General features: G+C 39.2%; 1 protein-coding gene across 2 annotated transcripts in view; it reads right to left on the bottom strand.

Moving 5' to 3' along the window:
* LOC131677543 (cytoplasmic polyadenylation element-binding protein 3) overlaps positions 1-22,915 on the bottom strand; it is a 1,053,225-nt gene that overhangs the window by 39,294 nt on the left and 991,016 nt on the right. For both annotated transcript variants that reach the window (XM_058957424.1, XM_058957423.1), the window contains one exon: positions 21,761-22,030. In XM_058957424.1, the coding sequence (XP_058813407.1) occupies positions 21,761-22,030 (270 nt within the window). The remainder of the gene's footprint in view (positions 1-21,760; positions 22,031-22,915) is intronic.

The following is a 22,915-nucleotide window of genomic DNA, read 5'->3' on the forward strand; positions in this document are numbered from 1 at the left end:
TTTCACAGATCATCCTTCAGCGCAATCGAAAAGTGACCTTTCTCCAACCTTGTTTGTACTCGATAAGTATTGAGACTTGAAGACTCTATACAATGAGCCGAGGCATTGTTGAAGAGAGTACCTCTGCGGTTGTGCTTCTTTTCTTTGATTTTGATTAATTTTTTCCCATTTTTAAGGAATTAGAAGAAGCACGTTTCTCGCAACTAACAGTATTCACACCTGATGTTGTGGGAAGTGACTCAATTTTCGATTCCCCGAAATTACAAAAAGGATCTATACGCATCAACGGTTTCTTAAAAACGAGTGGGAATTTACAATCTAGCAAAATGCACACAATTAAATCCAATGTTTTCTACCACTAATGCAAAATTGAATTATCATGCAGTAGAACCGCAACAGGTTGTTACATCTAGACGTTCAAATGATCAAAAACGATGTACTTATGATCAGATAACGATGGTTCGAGCTCGTTGGGTACGAGCCAGTTTGCCAACTCATGCGTAATACAGTCAGAGTAGAGAGTTACATCTAACACCTCTTCTCTGCCAGATCATGCAAATGTTGGGTGATTTGCTACATTAGGTATATGAAAATTTGTGCTGCTTAAACAGTCCATCAATTGGGTGCCTTTCAAATTGATATCTGAGGTGCCTCAAATTATGTGGTGGGTGGGTATCTACATCACTTCCGATTGTGAGTTGAAACCCACCTCGTCGCTGTTGTGCTATCTTATGCCAAGCGCCATTTTGCACATTTCGAGAAAAACGATTTTTAAAGTTTGAGATTGAATATCATGAAACTTATAAATGGTAGAAACAATTCAGGGAAGACAATTGATGCTTCTACCTATTCTGTACTAATCTCTCAAATATTACGAAGATCGGTTGACTATGTTGCGAGTTTGCACTAAAAATGTAAACAAACGTCGCACTCACACGTGTCATAGGTGTGTATTGATGAAAAAATTTGTATGACGTGTCAAAATCGTGCATGGAAAATTTTCCATAGAAAAAAATCCCCAATTATGAACTTTTATTCATATCTTTGGCTTCATTTGGTCTATAAACAATCGGTTAGATGCGTTTTGAAGGAAATGAGTCAGGGGATCTAGAAAAAATAGTTATTTTTGGTTACAGTGTTGCCAAATAGGCAATATTTCCAGTTTAAAGCTAAAACTGCGTTTTTCTCCCAATACATGTATTTTTCTTTCGAAAATTATTATGCCATTATGTTCCTACGACATTTTTACACATAAAAGCAACTAAAATTTTATTATATGATTTGAAGCAAAAAACTCACAATTTCTAATCACTTGTCTCGCTATATTTCAGTAACCAAGCAAAATTTCTAAATTCAGGAAACGCCATCTTGCAGAGATTCGTTAGACGAGTAATGTGGCATATCTAACTCAGTTTACCCCAAAATGGCGTTTGTCATAAGATAGCACAACAGCGACGACCTCTGTCACAGTATGACACAAACCTTTTGAAATCATCAGAAGTTGATAATTCATTATGCGGCGAATTCGCCGAACAATAGACGTATCTCCTGTTTATGTTATGAACAGTCACATTGACCGTGACAGCACAAATATCACGAGTTTGAGATCGAATAAAACCCAGTAAAGTTCAGTCGAAAATGAGCTGGAATTCCGGTTGGTTCCAGTTAGCATTCCGGCTCCAGTGACGCAACCGATTCTAACTAGAATCGGTTGTGTCACTGGAACCGGCTACTGGAATTAGCCGAAATTCCGGCTCATTTCCGGTTGAACTTTACTGGGAAGACATGCGCCGATAGCACTATTCACAAGTTTACACGCACGAGGTATTCAGCGTGGATTTGTCATGCCATTTTATTGTAAGCTACGAAAACAGGGCCAAGTAACTTTCCAACATACAAGCTTCCTTCATGGAAACACGGTTCTTGAACCTATGAGTTTTTGCTTCCTGCAAAAGGCGGGACAGATTCATAGTTGCTGTACGTCTATGTTGAAGATTAATGTGGGCTACTCGATCCATGGTCGATTAGAGCATTGCACATTTCATCATCGGCACCTATTGTACAGCTACTAGAAGATACCAAACACGTCGGCTTACAATCGCCCATAGCGAACCTCGAAGTGGGCACCAGTGACATGACCATCATTTGAATCTCACGAGTTGCGAAGAATAAAACGTCCACTGTGTAAAAGATTCATTTAACACTGCAAGGACAATACTCAATTCACTCCGTGTGCGACTGGCATATTTTAATCATGTAGACATGGAGAAACGCTTCGACTGGAGGACGCCTCTTATGACATGAGAACAGAAACCAGTGGGTTAATTCTTGGCTGAAATACTTTGAGAGATTTCAGCCCGCCGGATACCACACGGCACCAAACGTTACTACCAAACTCTTGGCATCGAACGGAAGGAGAATTCGTGCAGTTGGTAAGTCGATTGGCTAGTACATAGCTCGCCCGATTTCCAACCCCGCACATAGGGTTAGACATTGTCCTAACTCGAACAAGAGACAAATGGCCTTAAGATTGAAATCTCTATTATTGAAACATAGTGACCTGCTATACAATAAACAAACAAAATTATCCTAACCTCAACAGCAAGAAAACAGTACCAATGATGAAATGGATGTATGCAATAACACGAGAGGAGGCAGGCGGATTACCCAATAGATTGCGATGGACAACGCAGTTAATGCGTGGGTGCCAAGAAATTTTTTTTGACGCGCATCAGCAAACTGCGTGAATAGGATTCAGTAGAAAAGACTCGTAGGAATTATACATTGGACCATACTTCGTATCTACATCAGAAGAATAGTTGCTAGCTGGCAGCACATATGAAACTCGAAGTACATAATGCAGCGGCTCTCAACCTTTTTCGTCCCGCGGACCCCTTCGTAATTACTCAGGGTTGTTGCGGACCCCCGCGGCCTAATATCTATTTTGTGTACTATCCAAATATTATTTTCAGTCTTTTCCAAAAAATGTCCTTTTGAGATAAATAATTTTCCTCGAGGACCCCTGGTAACTACTTTGCGCCCTCTGGGGTCCGCCGACCCCAGGTTGAGAATCGCTGGCATAATGTACCGAGAAACCGTATATTTGAACTGGAGCCGGAATAGATTCGATGGTAATATTTCACGATGCTTCAACATAGTACAATGAAGCCCAAAGTACAAAACCTACAAAGGGTGCTAGACATATAAAGCATACAAAATACATCTTCTTTGGCTCAAACACCTAATAACTGATTCACACAATCCGGTTACAGTTCTGGCTAGAATGTTATCGAATGCAAACGATAACAGAAGCCACTATAAACGGCTTAGGCAAAATAAACCGACAGACACCCCATGTGCGGTGGTCAATGTGCCAATTTCACTGCAAAGATGCGAAGCAGCTGATAACCGCTCGTAGCATAGGAAGAGGAAAATTACTAGAAAATACACTAGCATGGACCCAGGCTGGGGCTTGCTTCCAAGCAGCACCCTAATAGGCTTACGACCGGACGCACGTGGGTGTATGTGCTTCAATGGTGGAAATTTCCCTCCATCCCATTAAATAAGGTCGATAGGATGACGTTTCACATTTCGCCAAACACTTAAAGCACCAGCCATCGGAGGGAAAACAAGGAAATCCTCATATGAAGATTAGAGCGGAAAATATGAAGTGCTCACCCAGCGAAGCCAGTCAGGCAAAAAAAAGGCTCTACGCCATCATATCCATTGTGATATGACTTATTCGAGGGATTCTAGGCTTCGCACTAAAAACGACCCCGCTCGACATCATTATAGTCATCACGATCGAAGCGAACCAAGGAACGGCAGAAGTACGACGGCGAGAACATCCTTAGTTCTCGTCATTCTTAGCCGCCACCGCCTATAGGCAGAAGGAAGCAAACCGTTTGACATCATCGTCATCAAGGCGCGAAAGAATGACTCTCCGGGGACCGAAACAGCGGGACCCAAGACTAATAAGCACATAAGCATCACATCGCACTAAGTAATGAGGTTTCGGAGCATCCCCCGTTCCGAGCCGGCCCGGGAAGGCGAAAAAAGCACGATTACCTACTTCGACAAAATTGAGGACAATCAAAGCGATAGGAGGGGGCCACTTTCGAGACGGCGGGGAAATATATTTTCTGCTTTAGTGTACTTTAATTACGGTTGACTGGTTGGTTTATTACCTGCTACACATAGGTATAGGCGGGCGAGAATTTTCTCAAGTGTATAGGAAATACTGACGCACTCTGTGCTTTCATTTACTTATGCATCAGCAGTTTTTTTTCCACGAGCAATTGATTGTCCCATCATACCCTCTGGAGGTCCTCGAGCAGCGTATATCCGTATATCTAGACAAGTCGTTACACACGATGCGAGAATCGGAGTACGATAATAGGCGCTGGTTGATGCAGCGTCATATAGGCATGTTTTGGTCCAGTTTGCTTTAATCGATATGTCATGTGCAAGTGCTGATGTGAATAGAGTCCCACAATTAAGTTAAGAACTAATTTTGATAAAGAACGCTGTGTTAATTTCTTGTAATTGACTGAAGTATTGGTTTATGTACACAGTCGAGATGCAAGTGGATGCATTTTTTTTTTAATCGAAACCTTCTTCATTGCTGAAACTCATAGCCATTTTCGTCGGAGGGATTGGTTAATTGACATGTCTCAGTACTTTGGCGAGAGGATTATTTACTTTTCCTGATGGTCGGAATATAATCAGTATACTTTGCCTGTGCTAAGCCAAAGAGCACCACTTTGAAATGCATGCTCAAAAAACGCCATCGCATGAAATATTGCACTAGAAACACCCACATCTATATATTTTTGGGCACTCAAATATCAAACGAATGCAAATAGGTGTCCCTTAATTTTCAATGTTAATGAAAGCATTGACTTCACTATGTCAAAAACAAAACTTAAGCAGCAGTTTAAAGTAAACTAAAATTTTAACTAGTGTTAAGTTAGTTTAATAATTATTGTAAGAAACCGGTCTACATCTGATTGACGACTTGAAATAAATAAATTAAAAGATAAGTTATCGAAAAATGAATTTCACTGCGAAAAATACCAGAAAAAATTATGGCGCTCAGTTCGGTTTGGCTTAACGCAGGCCACTTAATATGTATAACTATGAATGAGATGTGACACTTGATTACCAGTCAGTTCTCCTTTTCGTAGGATTGTGTGCTTTTTAAACGTTACCAAATGATATTCCGGTTCTGATATTACACGACATAGGCGATCGAGCTGTGGGTATGTGACCAACTTCCCTTCGGGTAGTGCTAAACTGATATGCCACTGCACAAAATGTATTCTTGCTTTGTTCAGTTTGACAAACTAGGAACTGTTACCTGCGGAGTTTAATATGCTTGATGAATACGTATTGTTTGGTCTGAGTAGGCAGTCTCCAATAAGTCATCTTGCATTAAATGGGAATTTCAAAGAATTAACCCTCTAGTTCCCAACACCGCCTCTAGGCGGCCTCTATAAAAATCTTAATAAAACTACTAAAACATGATTGTATGTTTTCATTCGCACTAGTATTTTTTCCCAACGCTCACACCCTTCAAACACACACATTATTTGAATATTCGTAGCTTTCTGTCGAAGGCATTTGAATCTCAAAGTTGAAAATTAGAGGAAAACGTGGAAAAAAATATTTTGTGTTTAGTGGTAATCTTCATTAAACAAATTTTAACTGCTTTTGGAAATTTCAATACCTAAAAAAATATTATTGAGTAGCCTGTTACTAGCATTTCACTGTAGATGTGAATTGGTTTATTGGAATAATTCGGAAGTTTAGGTTTTTTGGTAAAATACTTTGCCCGCCTAGAGGCGGTGTTGGGCACCTGAGCGAAAAAAAAATTCAGTCTTTAGTGATTACTTATCGTACCGAAACTAGTATTATGTTGCAATTTTAGCTGAAAAAGGTATGTATTAAAAATTTTGTGTGAATGTTGCAGTTAGAATATGGATATTCTTATCATTTAATAATATTTAGGGGAGTCTGGGGCTAGTTGGCGGAATCTTTTTTTTTTCTCCTTTTGTATTAGGCATATGGCGCTGTCTCTAGTTCTGCGCTTCAAGTACTGTTTAATCCATTCTCCAATGTGTTTATGTTGCATTAAATTCTGTTTCGTACACGTTGTAAGTGATATTGAGTTTTCGAGCGTATTAGAGTGAAGGTCCTACTTTAATCGTATTAGGAAGGGTGCTCACAATTTCATTAATTACTCGGAATACAATTGATGCAATGCGTATGAATTGGCATCAATATCATTACCCTAGGTATTCAGAATTCAGAATTCAGAATTTTTGTTATTTAGAGCGAGTTCAAAGCTATTCCACGAATGACTTTCATTGGCCGTATATGTAATATACGTAACCACAAGTAAAATTTGTTTTTTATTTGTTTACTTCGGAATTTCACCTGAAAAATTTCGAAAATTTAGCTTTTGAATACAAAGTGTGCGCCGAAATTAAAATGCAGGAGCATTGCGGCTGAAAAATAATAACAAGTAGGGTGATGTGCCTATTATGGCAGTAGAGCCTATTGTGACCCTATTTCGTACCCCTTGGTTTCGAACCAAGCATATGAGATAATGACACTATCGATTTGGCTAAAACAGGTGAGAAAAAATAAGCTATAGTTATATTCTTTATTTGTTGTGCACATATGTATTTAGAACTATCCTCTAAATCCAACTTTTAATTAAAACAAAATCACCTTATTGAAATATCTACTAATCCACCTGATTCACGTAGTGAACCGAAACTGGATGCAACGGCGCTTAGCAAAATAAACACTTACGAACCAGCATTTACCGCCTCGTATCTCGTTATTCCGGCACAAATATACTAAACATTGCATTGATATATACCTTTATTTTAGTTGGAGAACCTTTTTACGATAATTTCACTTTAAAATCACTCGTCAAACACTAGAATAGGCCTAGTGTTATGATAGGATAAAACTAAATACGGGGGTTCCTATTATTGGCATGTTTTGCTGATACACTACCACAATCAAAACCAACTTTTTGCATCCATCATACAGAAAAGAATCACCAGTGCGGCCAAACCAAAACATGAACTTGTAAATATAATGTAATGCAATTCCAGGTATAAGTAATCAATTATTTCAAGTTATTCAACTAATTGTTGATTACAGATATTTTATTTTCATCTGCACATACAATTCGGATCGGGAGAAAGCAATGTGTGATGTGAAACTTGTCATTCCAGTTGCTAACCTTCGAATGGTTTTTTTCTGCGTGCGCAATTCTGGGCGCTCTTCTACTAACAGCTGATGAGTTTCATTGATGTGCGTGATGTTTACGTTTGTTTTGATCGGCTGAAAAAAGCAGAATGATTCGTTTTACAAATCATACGTTGGCGTCCATGATCTGGATATCTAGTTAGAATCGACGCAAATGGAATATGAGGCATTGCGTTTCAACTAGATTGTTTTTCGATTAGGTGGAAATTGGCACACCCATGAGGCGATAGTTGAATCGTTGAGGTGGGAATAGATGCACAGAATGGAACATTTATTTTCATTTATGCTGAAAATTGAGGCAATTCTGCTAAATAAGCATTATATAGATGTTTAAGAAACAGTACACTGATACTTTATTCTGAGAAAGGTTATTGATAACATGGCTTCTTTTAAAGTTGTTCAAAAAATAGTGGGACCCTCTCCCTAATGGTGCCAAAATAGGCTCATCACCCTATCATTGATTTGCAGTTTTATTCAAAAAACATCTCACGCGATCCATACTTTATCATCAAAAGTGGTCAGGTGGCATCATTGTGCGTATAGTCGTAAATTTGCGAGATTTCCCCGTCACATATTTAAAATTCTATAATGCAGCCAACAGTCCGCTCTTTTATGCAACGCATTCACTTTTACACGATCTTCTTAAATTGAAAACATAAAACATGATAAGTGAAACCATCGCCAGCAGACCCTGGACTCCCCTACTATAAATTAGAAGTCAATAATTAAACAATCAAAGCGCTAGAGAAATACTCCTTACAGTTTAGGTATTTTGCGTTCTGATGGAGTCCAAAATATAAGAAATCATCAGTATTCGCTTATGTTGAAGTAACTAGAAGAAAAAAAGTTTTTGTTTTTTATTCGCCCAGGTGCCCAACACCGCCTCTAGGCGGCCTACTTATTTAAAGGCCTTAATGAAAAATCCATTACTTCCAAGAATTTTCAACATTATTTTCGTTTTTTCATCACGAGGCCCACCTCCAAAAGTTTTTTCAAGCCAAAAAAAAATTTGGGCACTAGAGGGTTAAGAGCAGGCACTAGCATATTTTTTGTTGAGATAGGACGGGTTGGTGCTTGACCTGTGGCCTTCGTATGACATGGTCCATTCTCGTTGGTTCGGATGTCTTCGTAGCTGGTTGGTGGATGTGTGTCCAACTAACTGATCCATCTGCTTGGGTTGGTATGCAGTTAGATCCTCCTTTTTGTCAAATCTTTTGACTATGGGTATGTTGGCTGGTACAGGACAGCAGTGCAGGACTGGCTCCTGGGATTTAACTCGATCAGTCTCTTTTGCTCTTGGAAATGATGAATCTCAGATTTCCTCATATCGGTGTGATTTGCTTGAGCTCAATGCGCAGTAAATATAATCGGTATTCGGTTTGAGGAGATTGAGTCGTTCGGAGGATTGATCGTTTTCGAGAGTAGAAGCGAATATTTGTCAAATATCTATTTTTCTGGAACTTAAAAATACTGTTTCACATAATAATTAACAGTGTAGACAGTATAGACAAGGATTTATCAAATTCCAAGTCAAAAAAGAAATATAGCACAGTTTTAGTGAAAAAATAAGTATGTAAGTTGTTGGCAATACTGTTAGTATCGATGACACAAACGCGTGGGCATAAGAAGATTTTTAGAAATATGACGAACTAGAGGACGCGACATCATCGAAATCCACTAAGTAAAATTAATAAAACCAATCACACCCTAGCTTTCTTTTATTTCTTTTGTTATAAGATTCGCTAATCAACGCAAGTGACAGCTAATAGGACGAAAAAGCAAAAATAAAGAAGAATAATATAACGAACACGGAAACAGTAAGCTGAGAAATCGTTGATTTATCAATTACATTCTACACAAACTACGGTACTATTCATCATATTTATGCCTTTTCTTGTTTCGTTCCAGTGAATCAAAACCTCTCTACTATCGCCCATTTTTCTTAATAATCCTCTATGTAATGTATCTAGTGCACATTAGAGTGGGACATGGTTATATGAAAAAAATAAAATTTCGCTCCGAGTAACTTTTTGGGTCCCATTTAGCTCCCAGAACAACTCTGCAAATTTTTAGTTCGATCGGTGAAACTATATTTTTGCGCCCACGGTTTAAAGTTTACATGGGATTTCGTATGGGGAAAACGTCTTTTGCAAATTAATTCTTCCAAGAGTCACCCGTTACCTCCTAAAAATAAATGGATGTCTGATTTTTATAGGAAATTTATCATGAAAATAAAGTCTAGAAGACTGCAAAACAATCTGATGCTTGTAGAAAAAGTTATTAAGCAAAAACCGATTGATGCCCTGAAGAATGATGAAAATTTTACTTTTCATAGCATCACTGCTGCTGATGGTCGAATTATATACAAAATTTTTAATTTTCTCTTTTTGTATACAAAAGAAGACTCAATTTATCCCTCAAAACTCTTGCGAAGTGGCCAAACAGTATGGGAAAATGATTTAGACATATTAAGAGAATATCAAAACACAATTGCATACAATTGGACAACCAACAACAGTGGTGCTAGAAAAAATGAATATTTTATCAATCGTCAGAGCATCAATTGGTTTCAGCTTAATAACTTTTTTCTTAAGCGTCAGATCGTTTCGTAGTTTTCGAGACTTTGTTTCTGTGTTAAATTTCCTACAAAAGCCACATAACGGTTTATTTTTAGGAAGCAATGGGCGACTCCTGGAGGAATTATTTTGTGAAAGTTAATTTTCCCATATGAAATCCCATGTAAACTTTGAACAGTGGGCGCAAAAATATAGTTTCAGGGATCAAGCTAAGAATTTGCACAGATGTTCTAGGACCCAAATGGTACCCAAAAAGTTGCTCGGAGCTGGAATCTATTTTTTGTCCCACCCTAGTGCACATGCGAACAGTTAGGCTTGGTAGGTCCTCATCATGATAGTATCAAGATAGGCGGATGAACGTCTGCTACGATATGGATTGCTAAATGACAATGACAAGTGTCCCAGTACTCTGGCGAGTTTAAAAGCTTTCGTACTTGGGCACGATATGCACGTTGTTGAAGGTATACCGGTCCTGAGCAATTTTTTCATAGCGACAGGAAGCTAGATCTGGTCAAAAACAACACAGAACTACTGTATTTTTTTCCAAGACGACGCCAAGCATTTTTGCAAACAATTCTTGGCATAAATTTCGCTCTTCTTTGTTCATGTGCAAATCGCTTGTCATACCAAGTATTTTTTCGGAAACTTTGAGTACTTTTTCTGCTTACTTTACTCGTGATTGAGTGTCACTGTAACCTTGCACGTTGACAGCCCGGCTCGTTCATTTTCGTTTTGCACGGTTGTGTGTGATATTCCCAGTTTGTTGTAAAAAAAAAAACAAATAGAGACGACATGCCATACGCACACTCCACAAAAGGAGCGGCGTTAGTTTTAAAGCGATTAAAAAAAATACGCCAAATTTAAGTCCACCAATTTCAGATCGTCAACCTAGGGGCAGATCACTTGTGATGTATTTTTAAAAATCAGTGAAATTAAATGCATTTCTTTCCATCAAAATAGAAATTCTACAAAAAACTAGCCCTACATTCAACAAAACGTAGAACAAAGTGGTTCAGCGTCGAACGTTTGTCAAACAAACTTTTCTGCGAGGGAGTACAAAGTTGATGCAAAAATGGAAATTAAATGCATTTTACTTAATTTGTTGCAAATTTGTTATACATTCCTAGAGTGATCTACCCCCAGTCGTCAACGCTTTCCAGGACGCTACTACCCTAGTATGCAAAAGTAACGTAAACGACACTTTGGTCAATTTGTTATTTCATCTATTTGTTTTGACAATCAGGATACAAATTCGTTAGTTGGGTCACGGCCTCGCCTCAACTAACACGATTCGCTATTTGGGCTGATTTACAGATGTCAAAAACTGTCAAAAGAGAATGGTAGTAGTGTAGAATGCAACCGTTCACCTATTTATCTATTGTCTGCTTAATTTTGTGCTATATTTGCTGTATTTGTGTAAACTTTGAGTGACTTTTAATTTGAGTGAATCTTTTCCGAGTGAAAATCTTGTTGAATTTTGCGTAAATTGAATATGATTGTTTGATGTGAAAAATACCATTGAAATGCTTTTCATCGTTTTGTAAAAATACTAAATCAATCGATACAAGTGTCAGTTCCTTTCGTTTCCTGAAAAACGAGTTTACAGGGAAGAGTTATTTAGTTTCTGTCGCCTTGCTCCCAAATAAAGTGTGACGGAAAACTCTCGATTATGTTTAAATTTGGCATCCAACAGCCATGCAAAAACATGGAGAAAACATTAACTCAATTGATTTGTAATTTTTAATCTTTGTCATAAATAATCCATACATTGCAACAGATTTTACATGCCTTTTGTTTGTATCATGAAATTTATAAAGTTAACATCTCGCGTGTTTTTTGTGAACGGCCAATAAGCATACTAGGGTAGACGTGCCCTTATTCATCTCATTAGTCAGTATGTCACATTATTTAATTGATAACTCGACTTATAGTGACTGGATTGCGCTTAAATAGGTATCATCATCTTTGCTACGTACCTAAGAAGAAGTACAGTTAAAAAATTTGCCTGTAAAATGTAAAATGCTCCCGTTTGAGCGAAGCGAAAAGTCGAGTACAACGTACCCTTATTCATCCTACCATTTAAGCTAATGCGTTGAATAGAGATAGCAGATACTGCTCTAACTAACGTGTTCAAATGGGTGAGATGAATAAAGGAGCTAAGATGAATTAGGGAGCAGTAACCCTATCAAAATTCACTTTGAGATGAAATTCCGGACAAACCGTAACTTGCCGAGAATGGATGTTAACATTTTAGGAAAGAGAAAAGTTTTCTTATTCGTTTGCTGCTGTGAATTATAATTGGCGATTAATAGTTTGTCCAGAATTTCCTCTCAAAGTGAATTTTGACAGCATGCTTTTTGGACCTTTTTTAAAAAACACGCGAGACATTATTAATGGCGATTTCGCTTGAACCTGAAACTGAGTCAGGTTCTAACCCCAACTGCTGTCAGTTCATACATTTTGACAGCAGTTGGGGTTAGGAACTGACTCAGTTTCGCTTCAAACGAAAACCACATAAATATGTTTTAATTCCTGAATCCGCCATATTTGTTTACATTGCTTGATTGTAACCGTTGCTTTGGGTATGGTCTATCCCGAGACAAACTAGCGTTTCGTCGATTTTTTCTATATGTGTTACACTTGAGTGCGAACGAAGCAAAAATAAACGTCAAATCGTTTTTTCGCTTGTACCTAGGATAGGATCCGCCAGCTCCTCTGTCCCCTGTTTTTGAACCAATTCTGAACCAGCTCATGATTGGACGAAAGTGACATAGGCCAACCTTCGGCTTGGAAACAAAAAGTACTAAAGGGCTGTTTGGAAGTGTTGTCATATTGTAATATCAAACATAAAACGACAATTGTTAACTGTGTTGATTTTTTTGTTTTTTCGAGATACCGCTTTCTTTCTATAACATCCGTCTGTAATTATGAAGTGCAGGCATTATTTGGCAGACGAAATCAAACATATCTCGACAAACATATGATTACGGCCTAAAAGCCAACTGTCAAAATCCACTTTGAATGAAAATTCCGAACAAACCGTTACACGCCAATCACAGATGTTGGTAGTAAATGAAAGAGAAAAGTTTTCTCTTTCATAAACTGTTGTGAGCTGTGTTCGACTAGTAACGGTTTGTCTGGAATTTCTATTCAAAGTGGATTTTGACAGTTGGCTTTTAGGCCGTAATTATATGTTTGTCGAGATATTATCCAGAACTGAAGTTCCCGAGAGATCCGGTAGCGCGGTTATCGTGGATTCTGTTCTGTGTGCAGAAAAAAGCGGAAATCCGCCAGCCAGCCTCTTTTCGAAATCAACAGGCTGTGTAGCGTAAGTATGAAAAGATTTTGAACTTCATGTAAAAATTGTCTTTGTTCCAGTACCGAGTAAATTGGAAGTACTGAGGGAGAAAGTTATCCCGGAAGTCGCTTCTTGTTCTTCCTTTGGTATTATCGATACAGTTGAATTTTAAAGTTTTCAACTGAATCGATCATCGGTGTAAATAGGAGCGTGTATTTTCTACTGCTGTTTTCTCCGAAACGATCACATGTAGTACTGGAACAAACCTATACATTGCTCCAAAACAAAAATTAAACCTTGCAGAAAAGTTTTAGAATATTTAAAATAAATCCGAACAGAGAAGATTATTCTTGTGACAGAGGTTGCTTGACTCAGAAGCAACTTACAAAAATGAAGAGGCATGAAGATATTTTTCGTAATGTCCAACAACGGATATATATTATTTTGTTTTGCTGTATTCCGATGGAAAAAAAACGTTATGATCGTTTAAAGGCGGATATAAAGACTAAATCTTTGATTTTTCCAGAAGCATGAAATTGGTACATAATATAGAATATTTTAATCAGAACAAATATACTACTGAAACAAAACAAATATTTTGGCAACATTGGTCGAGTGGGGGTATGTCGTTTTCAACAGGGATTAGTAAAATATAAGAAGAAGCCAGCTGGCGGATCCTATCCTAGGCTTGTACTAATGCAAACAGAATGGGCGTACGGCATGGCTGAAATGTCACGATGTGGATTATAGAACAGATTCGCAATACGATCCAAGACAACCCAGTTAAACTCATTCCGGAACCGGTTCGGATTTCTGAATGGAGTCATTATGGATTCCAAATCAAATGCAACAACCGATTCCGACTCAGAATCGGTTGTTGCATTTGATTTGAAATCCATACTGACTCCATTCAGGATATCGAATCAGATTCCGAATGGTTTGACCGGGAAGACGTGACAATTTGCTTCTTATTTTTTTATTCGACGTTCTTCTTTTCGCGCATTTTACCCCTGCCGAAATCTTCCGAACAATGTTGCTACTTTTATCAATGAAAATGAATTCTTGTTGATTTAGTTTATGCCTGCAATATTTGTTTACCATGAATCCACTATATTGATAAAGAATACTGTTTTTCCATGTCATGGATGTCTACAATGGTTTGATGAAACCATTTTCTGAGAAATCAAGCACAATTAACAACATATACGCCAAATGTACGATTTTTTTTTTATCTAATTGGGCGCACAGTTCAATTTGATCATTTTTACTGATTTGATGAACTTTGTTATACAGTTAACTTTCTCTATGTCGATATTTTCTCTATCTCGATATCTCCCTATCTCGATGTACCTAGCTTTATATTTGCCTGCATTATTCTCTCTTTATGTCGATGTGTTTTTTTTTCTCTCAGGACATAACAAAGCATATAAATAATGAAATGAAAATTGGCGATCAGGACGCTAAGTTCTATATTACACACGTTTTTAAAATATTTTTGTTCGATTATGCATGTCTGTTCTGTGTTTAAATTAATATACGATAAACACTAGCGCCGCCACATCAACCTATCCCAACTATCCGCCAAATCCATTCCGGAACCGGTTCGAAATCCTGAATGGATTCAGTATGGAATTTTGCTCAAAGAAAACAACCGATTCCGATTATCGGTTGGTGCATTTGAGCTGGAATTCATGCTGGAAGTCCGAACCGGTTCCGGACTAGTTTGACTGGGTAGAGGAATAACCACTGTCAATTCTGTCGAACTCAGCCACAAAAAACATGACAGTAGCGCACCTGGTTTGGATATCCCAACTACCTTCGAAACCGTTAGAGATTTTACACAAGTTGAATGCTGAAGATAGACGTCTGTTCTCTGTGACATTTATCCATCTTTGTCCTGACAAAAGCTTAATCCGCCAGGTTCTCGTTCGATTAATAAATTACAAACTAAAACAAAACGCCTATTATACTGCACTACAGCGACCAGCTCAGCCGTTCCGGCCCTGTGTTCTGTGATCGTGAGAGGGTCTTCCGAATTCCTTTCTCACGCGAGTATTTTGCTTTAAATGACGATCCGTTCGCTCACGGTTTCTAGCAGGCCATCGCGATGCATCGGGTACATCACGTGATTGCAATATGTGGCGCTGACGGTTTGCGGTTGTACTATCAAAATGTCAGAGGACATGTACTTGGCTGCTGTTAACGGCGACTTCGCAGTACGTTCTGACAGTAATTTGGTTTGATGATCGTATTATCACAGACTAACAGACATAGCACTCGAAAACAATGCTTTGCTCGCTTCAACGGTCCTTTTAAATATATTTGTGGTTGGGACTGTGGCCACATTTGATATTACGGCGCCACTGACATATGAACAAGCATAGGGGGGATAGACCACTAGTGAAAATTTGTTCCCAAACCTGAGGGGTAGCCCATCAGCAAATGAGTGTTTGGGACCGTGAATAAAAGGTGGAGCTAGTGTTCTGGGAAAATTTCCGGAACGATATTTTTTAGGGAATTCCCTCGTAGTGTTATGTCTGTTAGTCTGTTGTATTACATCGATGCGATGCACTTCGGAGATTCTTACGCGGTTTATCGTGCGGATCAAGGTGCTCGTAACAACATCCATGGTCGCGGCGAGGGAGTTTTCATCGCTGTTTCTTTGTCAGTTGCCTGCTGTTAATTTGGTGTGGATAGTTCATCAAGAATCAAAGCTATTTGGACGAAGATTACTACTTTATTGTAGCTGTTTACTTTCCTCCAGAAAAAAACGACTTTACTGCTCTATTACGCAATTGCTCTATTGCGCACTCTATAAAGCGCGCTTCTTCTTAGGTAGATGCAAACGATGTGATGATAGTCCTTGGTGATTTAAACCAACCAGGACTTATGTGGGTTGCTTCTGGACGTGGATTCGCTTACCCTAACCCGTTATCCTCGACAACAAATCCTGCAAGCCGCTTGCTTCTAGTTCCGGATTTGCTCAAGGTAGTACACTGGGTCCATTACTATTTTCATTGTTCGTGAATGATGTGGTCTTCGTTTTAATGCGTGGAGGGGCTGTTTTTCGCCGATGACTTGAAAATATTTTTTAAGGAATGAATCTCATTGCCGTGAGTTACAGTGTGTCATTGATACAGTTTTCAACTGGTATAAACAAAACCTGTTGATCCTTAGGGACCATTCATAAATTACGTAACGCAAAAATTGCCCAAAATAGAAACCCCCCCCCCTCCCCCTATGTAACAAATTGTCACAAATTTTTCCATCCGCCCCTCTCCTGTTACGTAACAAATTCCAAGAAAAAAAAATTTTTCTTCGGCGAAAACATGTTACGTAACGATCTAGTTAACACCCCCTCCCCCCAATGTAACAACTTGTCACAACTTGCCGTACCCCCTTCTTCCCCTAAAAGCGTTACGTAATTTATGAATGGTCCCTTAGTGCTGAAAAAAATGTTTTGTCATCAGTTTTCATCGTACAAGACACGTGCTTGCTTATACCAATCACTTATCAGCGACTATTGACAAAGCAAATCGACTACTGAGTTTTATGTTCCAAATTTCCAACGAATCCCGCCCTTATGATGCAACCTGGAGTGAAAGGATTGAAGCTGTCCAGCGCAAGCATATACGATATCTACGGGCGACTGACCATCTGGTTAAATCCCTCAATAAATAATTACAATTGAAATATACGGTATGTTTTGCGCTGGACAATTAGAAAAACAAAATGTTTGGACAAGAAATAATTGGATTGAGCTACACGTATAGAAAGTTGAGAAGGCACCGAACAAGAACGACAAATACGGTTGCCAAAAAATCTAAAAATTCGCGCCGAAAGTGGCTAATAAAATCTTTCTGCTTTGTAATAGACGACTTTCATCAAGGCCGACGCTAAAAAACCAGAATGGAAAACCAAAGTTACCACCCAAAAATTGGAAGTAAGGAAGAAAATGTAGTCAAAATTCGTCAAAAAAATCCTTGTTTGTCAAGCACTCTGCGGTTGTAGCAAAATGTTCCCTTCATCACATCGGACTGTTTTGGCATTCTACCATTATGCGTAGACAGTTTTAAACTGGTACATAATCGAAAACGTTAACCCTCCACACACTTCGGAGCTTTACCCTATAAATGTTTGGCCTTTATGAATTCGCGAAACACCCGAACAAATAACAAATGAAGTTGAATAGAAGAAGGAACACACGAAATTTCTTAAAAAATGAATCAATCGTTAATTATAACTTGATGCAATGTGTTGAACTAGAATAGATGTGCGTTCGTTTGATTCCGGAGAGATGACACGTTAAAGCAGTGATATCCATAGCCATACACATAATAGTATAGTGCCTCATTTCCAGGAGTTCTTAAGCATTGCTGGGTATTTTGCGCGACAATTTTTTTGGAATACGTTCTTTACGATCGTACAGTCCATGACTAAGTTATGCCCGTTAATTGATTTAATTTTAAAACACTATTTGTTCACTATTTTCTTTCAGAACTCCACAAGCTGTTTATACCGCGCACCGATTCCACAAATGACTCGAATGATCTTTTCCAAAAGTAGTATTTGCTTAATCCGCATACTTGGAGCGACCCAGCTAGCACTGTGCAGAAAAATGTAAATGATGTTTGAATTGAACATTAAACGAGATTTAATGAATACCGCCCTTCGCCGACGTTGTCGTCTTGCGTTCCAGCAGTAAAGCTACCCTATGTCAACACCAACGATGGTACCGCCAAACGAATACGGATGATGGAAGACACTACTCTCAGTGCTGGACACCCATGGTTTGGTCCGTTTCATTTGCGCCACGCTTCATTTCCGGCATGTACCCTTTCCAGTAGCTAGGCTATCGAGAGTCGTCTCACTACTGGCAGTAAATTGTAGACAACTGAAAGGTTGACAAATTACTTGTTAGCGTAGCTTCTCGCTGGAGCTAATGATCAAAGGGCCTTTTTGGACTATGGCGACCGGCTGATTTGCTTCCGTTTCCGCGAGGCGGTTATCCAAACAGGAACCCAGCATGAGACCGACAGATACAGTCACTCAAAGCGAACGGACGAGTCGGATGATGGTGATTATAGTGATGGCTGGAAAATTGTCTATGAGACGACCGGAGAGTACAGTCACATTGGATTACAATTGAGCCCTATTTTCGTCACTTTATCGAGAGCTAGTTGCTAAGCAAATTGAGTGAGTAGAAGTTAATTGCAAGATTGGTTGCTTTTGGACGTAACGCGTAAAGAGCTTCGCAGAATAGACATGCGGTGCCTCCAGCAATCTAAACAAACTACCACCGTCTCCATCCTAATGTATGCTAGCACGGAACTCTAGTAGACCAATCGTACCTAGAAATAATTACGTCTGGCTTCTCCATGCCACTAGAAAAACAACGTTCCAGCTGGTAGAAACAAAAATCAATTTGAACAATCCTCAGCGTGAAACCTCTTCCAGAAACGAACAAACATAATGAAGTAGGTAGCAAACGCTGTTTATGTCGGCGCTGTTATTTTTGCTCATTTCTCGAGGTAATCACCGAAGCTAGGGATAAGAACCCGCCTTGAACCACTTTTTAGCTACAGCCAAAGACCGTGGAACGATTTCTGACTATTGCACCTCGGTACTAGGTAGAGAAAAAGCGGCGAGGAACGACCAAATGAATGTCGAAAGAAATTGGAACCTAATTGGTGGTGGGATCGGAGGTGGGGTTGTTTTAAGAGGACGGGCAACTTAAAACTAACTTTACTCGCTCTCACTCGTCTGTCTCTGCAGTCGAGCCTGTCTTGCTTTCGGTTTCCGATCCCCTAGCAGAAGGGAGTTGATTGTGCTTATTCTTGGCAGTTATCTAAAGAAGTGGAGTGGGGCGAGAGACGCAGCAGCAGCAGCAAGAGATGAAAAATGCTTTCGTGGGTGCAATTTTTCTTTTAGTCGTTGTTGAGCACGGTGGCAATTCACCCTCAGGATGCTGTAAGAAGGTGCTACCAACGCGCAGCTTCTTCCGATTGTTGGTTGCTAGCGGTAGACAGAGGAATTTGCTCGCTTTTATATGATGCTTTCAGACGATGTAAAAAGGATTTATGACAGGTGCTCGGGTTTGCAGTCGAAGCGCGGGGGTCCGGGCAAGAGGGCACTTTAATTTTACAGTGCACTTGATTTCGTGTTCTTCTTTTCAGAGCCGTTGAGCAGGTAAAAGTTTTTTATATGAAAATCAAAAAGAACTCGCCTCGTTTGGTTGTTCTTTTAACCTGCGACTGTATAACTGCGAATTTGCTGAGTTAATGCACTAACTTGAACGTGGCCTTTTTGTGCGCAATTCTTCGATAATAGGTTATCGTTGGCAGTACAAAGTTACTGGGGGTTTATCTTTCACATAGTTTTCGAGCGCGATAGCTTACGTACCAAGAATTATAGCAGTAGTACCTTTTTACTCGATAGCTCTCGTAAAATTATGCTGTTTTAAATGTTCCGACACGCTCAATACCTCCCCTACGATCAAAGCCATGTTACCAAGCCGAGATAAACGTGCACTAGGGTTTCTGTTAGCCTGTTAAATTACAGCAGGAAAACGGCCTGAATTGCTGGCCCAGTTGCGTAATTCACTCATTGCTTGGGGAGCTATTAATCCAAGTTACAAACAGCTCGTAAAAGCAAATCATTTTGCCAGAATAACCTGTTTTCCTTTTGCTATGATGGGTTTTAGTTGGAAAAAGCTATTTTAGATCAGTTGTTTGATTCCATGAGGTAGAAGGTGGCTTTAGCAATTGTCTAGAATGTGACTGTTTTTGGATCACATGTACATGCACGGTCGTTATTAACCCACCGCTCGACTGACCCACAGGGAGAGCTTGTAGGTTTAAGAAAATATGAGTATACTACAGTTCCACAGATGGTTCCTTTTATGTTACTAGATAGGGGCCGTACACAAATGACGTAGCTTTTTTTTCGGCGATTTTTGACCCCTCCCTCCCCCCTCGTAGCGTTTGGTCACAAAATTCTAACCTCCCCCTCGTAAATAACGTAGCATTTACCAACCCCCTCCCCCTCGTCCCATGCAAAGCGCCCGGGTGATGAAAAAAAAATTACATATGTTTTTCAATTATTTTAAATACATCTCCTCTCAAAATGTTTGACGTCTTTTATCAACATTTTCAACATTAACAGCAAATTGCGTGCAAAATAAGCCCATTTCATGACAAATATAGTGTTGATAGTTTCGTTTTGAATTTTCTATGTCAAGGAGAGCATGAAGGCAAGTTCTCTCAGTTCACAATCGTGCAGCTGCCAATGATTCTAAGAACCATACGTTCATCTAAATTACTAAAGTTTGTTTGATTGAATCCGAACTGAAAATTTAATTCAGATTCCAAATTAAGTCTACTAGTTAGCAACATTAGCTAACTAATGCAGCAAGTTAAATCCGCATACAAAATCTTTTCGTATTTTTGCGAGCCTGTAATTCCGCGAATCGTAAAATTTACCTCATGAAAAACCGCATGTTTTAATTTTAAATTCATTTCTCTTGGAAATGGAGGATCATTAAATTGTTTTCTCTAAACAATGGGTTTTAAACTTAATGCTACGTCGCACAACTTCTGACCCTACCCTCCCCCTCGTCACACTTCGTCACAAATTTGGTATACCCTCCCTACCCCCCAAAATGCTACGTCATTTGTGAATGACCCCATATTTGTGTTTTCTATGTCGAACAGAGTTTGCTTTCAGCTGGCGGCTATTATGAATTAGATTAGATAGGAATCGAAAGATGATTGGTACACAGGCATTGGAATTTACTATAGGGTACAACTTGCTGGAACTAGTTGCAGTTTCTATCCTTTTATTTAATGTTGTGAGTAGATTATTGTGCAGTCTACATAAATTTTTAAAACCTATCGATATAGTTAGTTTAATTTATTAACATATTTGATGCAGACGTCAAGATTCATTTTCAAGCTTTGATTCATCGAGAACACAAAATGTTTGACCAAAGTGCTAGTCTAGAATATTAAAATGGTCACGTTTCTAATGTCAAACTAATTTCATCCGATCTCAATTGCAAATATTGCAAAAAATATTGAAATTGTAACTACCAATTTGCACTCATCTTCAAGCCTCTCCGGAACTGCCCTAAATAGACGTATCTGAATAGATCCATCGGTTATTGTAGAGAAGACAACAGATGGCTTTAGCCTGTCATGGCTTCTGTGCTAAATTGATAATGGACATGCTTGAGCTACAATGTGCCGTCGGACTGGGCGCAAGGAGAAGCACTCTTTCTATACAATTGCACACACCTATGCAATGGCAGAGGCTGGGAATAATTTCCCATTTCGTAATTTAATATACGACAGCAGAACGGAGATTTGCTCTTAATTCTGCAACCAGACCGTCTGCTCGGAATGATAATTGAACTGTGCTCCCGAATGGAGCAATCAGCCTCTAGGACACCCAATCGCTCAATATCTAAATTGTTGGTTATGTAAATTCCTAATTGCATTTCGTTTGCACACAATAAGTAATATACTGAATCGAATCATCAACGTGCCTCGTTTTGTTTCAATCTACGCTGGCAGATGGAACTGGTATAAAATGGACTTACCCTCATCGATATCCGGTGGTAGACCGCCAACAAATACCTTCCGCGAGAACCGTTCCGTCGATTCCGAACCGTTCGAGTGCGGTGACGATCGAGCTGGTGAGCCGAGACCGCCCAACTGGTGGTGGTGATGATGCTGCTGGTGGTGTTGATGATGGTGTTGCTGTTGGGAATGGTGATTGTTGGTACTGCCCACGTAGCCACCACCTCCGTTTCCGCCACCGCCAGCCTCGTCCGAAATGTGCTCGTCTAATCCGGAGAAGAACGGTTTGCCTAAAAAATGGAAGCGAAACAAAACGAACATCATTAGAACATTTGTCCCAGACGGAAAAATTCAGAAAACTACTTTCAAAGTTACGAATGTTCAGCGCGGCAAGATATTTGTATAAAAACGTCCATTTGGTATTATTGGATGCCATTGCTAGGACACCTGATTCGTGCGCTATCGAAACGAGCAATGACCGTGAGGAACATACACAATTTGATTTTTTTGTCCAAGGTTCGGTTGCCACGGATGGCATGGAGAAAAATTTGAATTCCAACAAATATGCTGCGCTTACTGCGTTTTTTGTCGTTTTTTGAGAACAAGTTTATAAACTAAAACACAGATGTCGCCGGTGGCGCCCAGGGGAATTTTTTTTCGAAACGCATTACATCCACGTAACTCTACTGCGACTGCAGCGCTTTCCAGGCGTTAAGTAGGGGATGCTAAGCTGGATTTTTTTCGTTAAATGGTCGGTGTGTCCAAAGATTTCAATAAGTTATTGATATCTTCGGTATAATTGTAATTTGTAATTTATCAGAAAAACGAAAACTTGCCAGTTACATAAATTTTGTATCAAGTCAACGAAATCATTGTTATGGTGTTTTCTGTCTATTATTATCAGCAAAACTAATCAAACTTGTTTCATTCAGTAATCTACCTCACTTCCGGTGAAAATTTCAACGTGTCGACATGTTGGTTTTCACCGAGTGCTAGATAATTCGCTTTTTTCACCTTGATTGGGCGAATTACTCGTGCTGTGGTGGACCAATTTTGTGGCGCTGCGAGTTTATCGTCGGTTAGTCACAAAAAGTGAAGTCCATTGGACTATAAACGAAAATTAACTAGCAATATAGCTTTATATGCTGTGCCATTTTGGGCTTTGTTTCACAAAC

This window comes from Topomyia yanbarensis, chromosome 1, assembly GCF_030247195.1.
Source record: "Topomyia yanbarensis strain Yona2022 chromosome 1, ASM3024719v1, whole genome shotgun sequence".
Taxonomy (NCBI): Eukaryota; Metazoa; Arthropoda; class Insecta; order Diptera; family Culicidae; genus Topomyia; species Topomyia yanbarensis.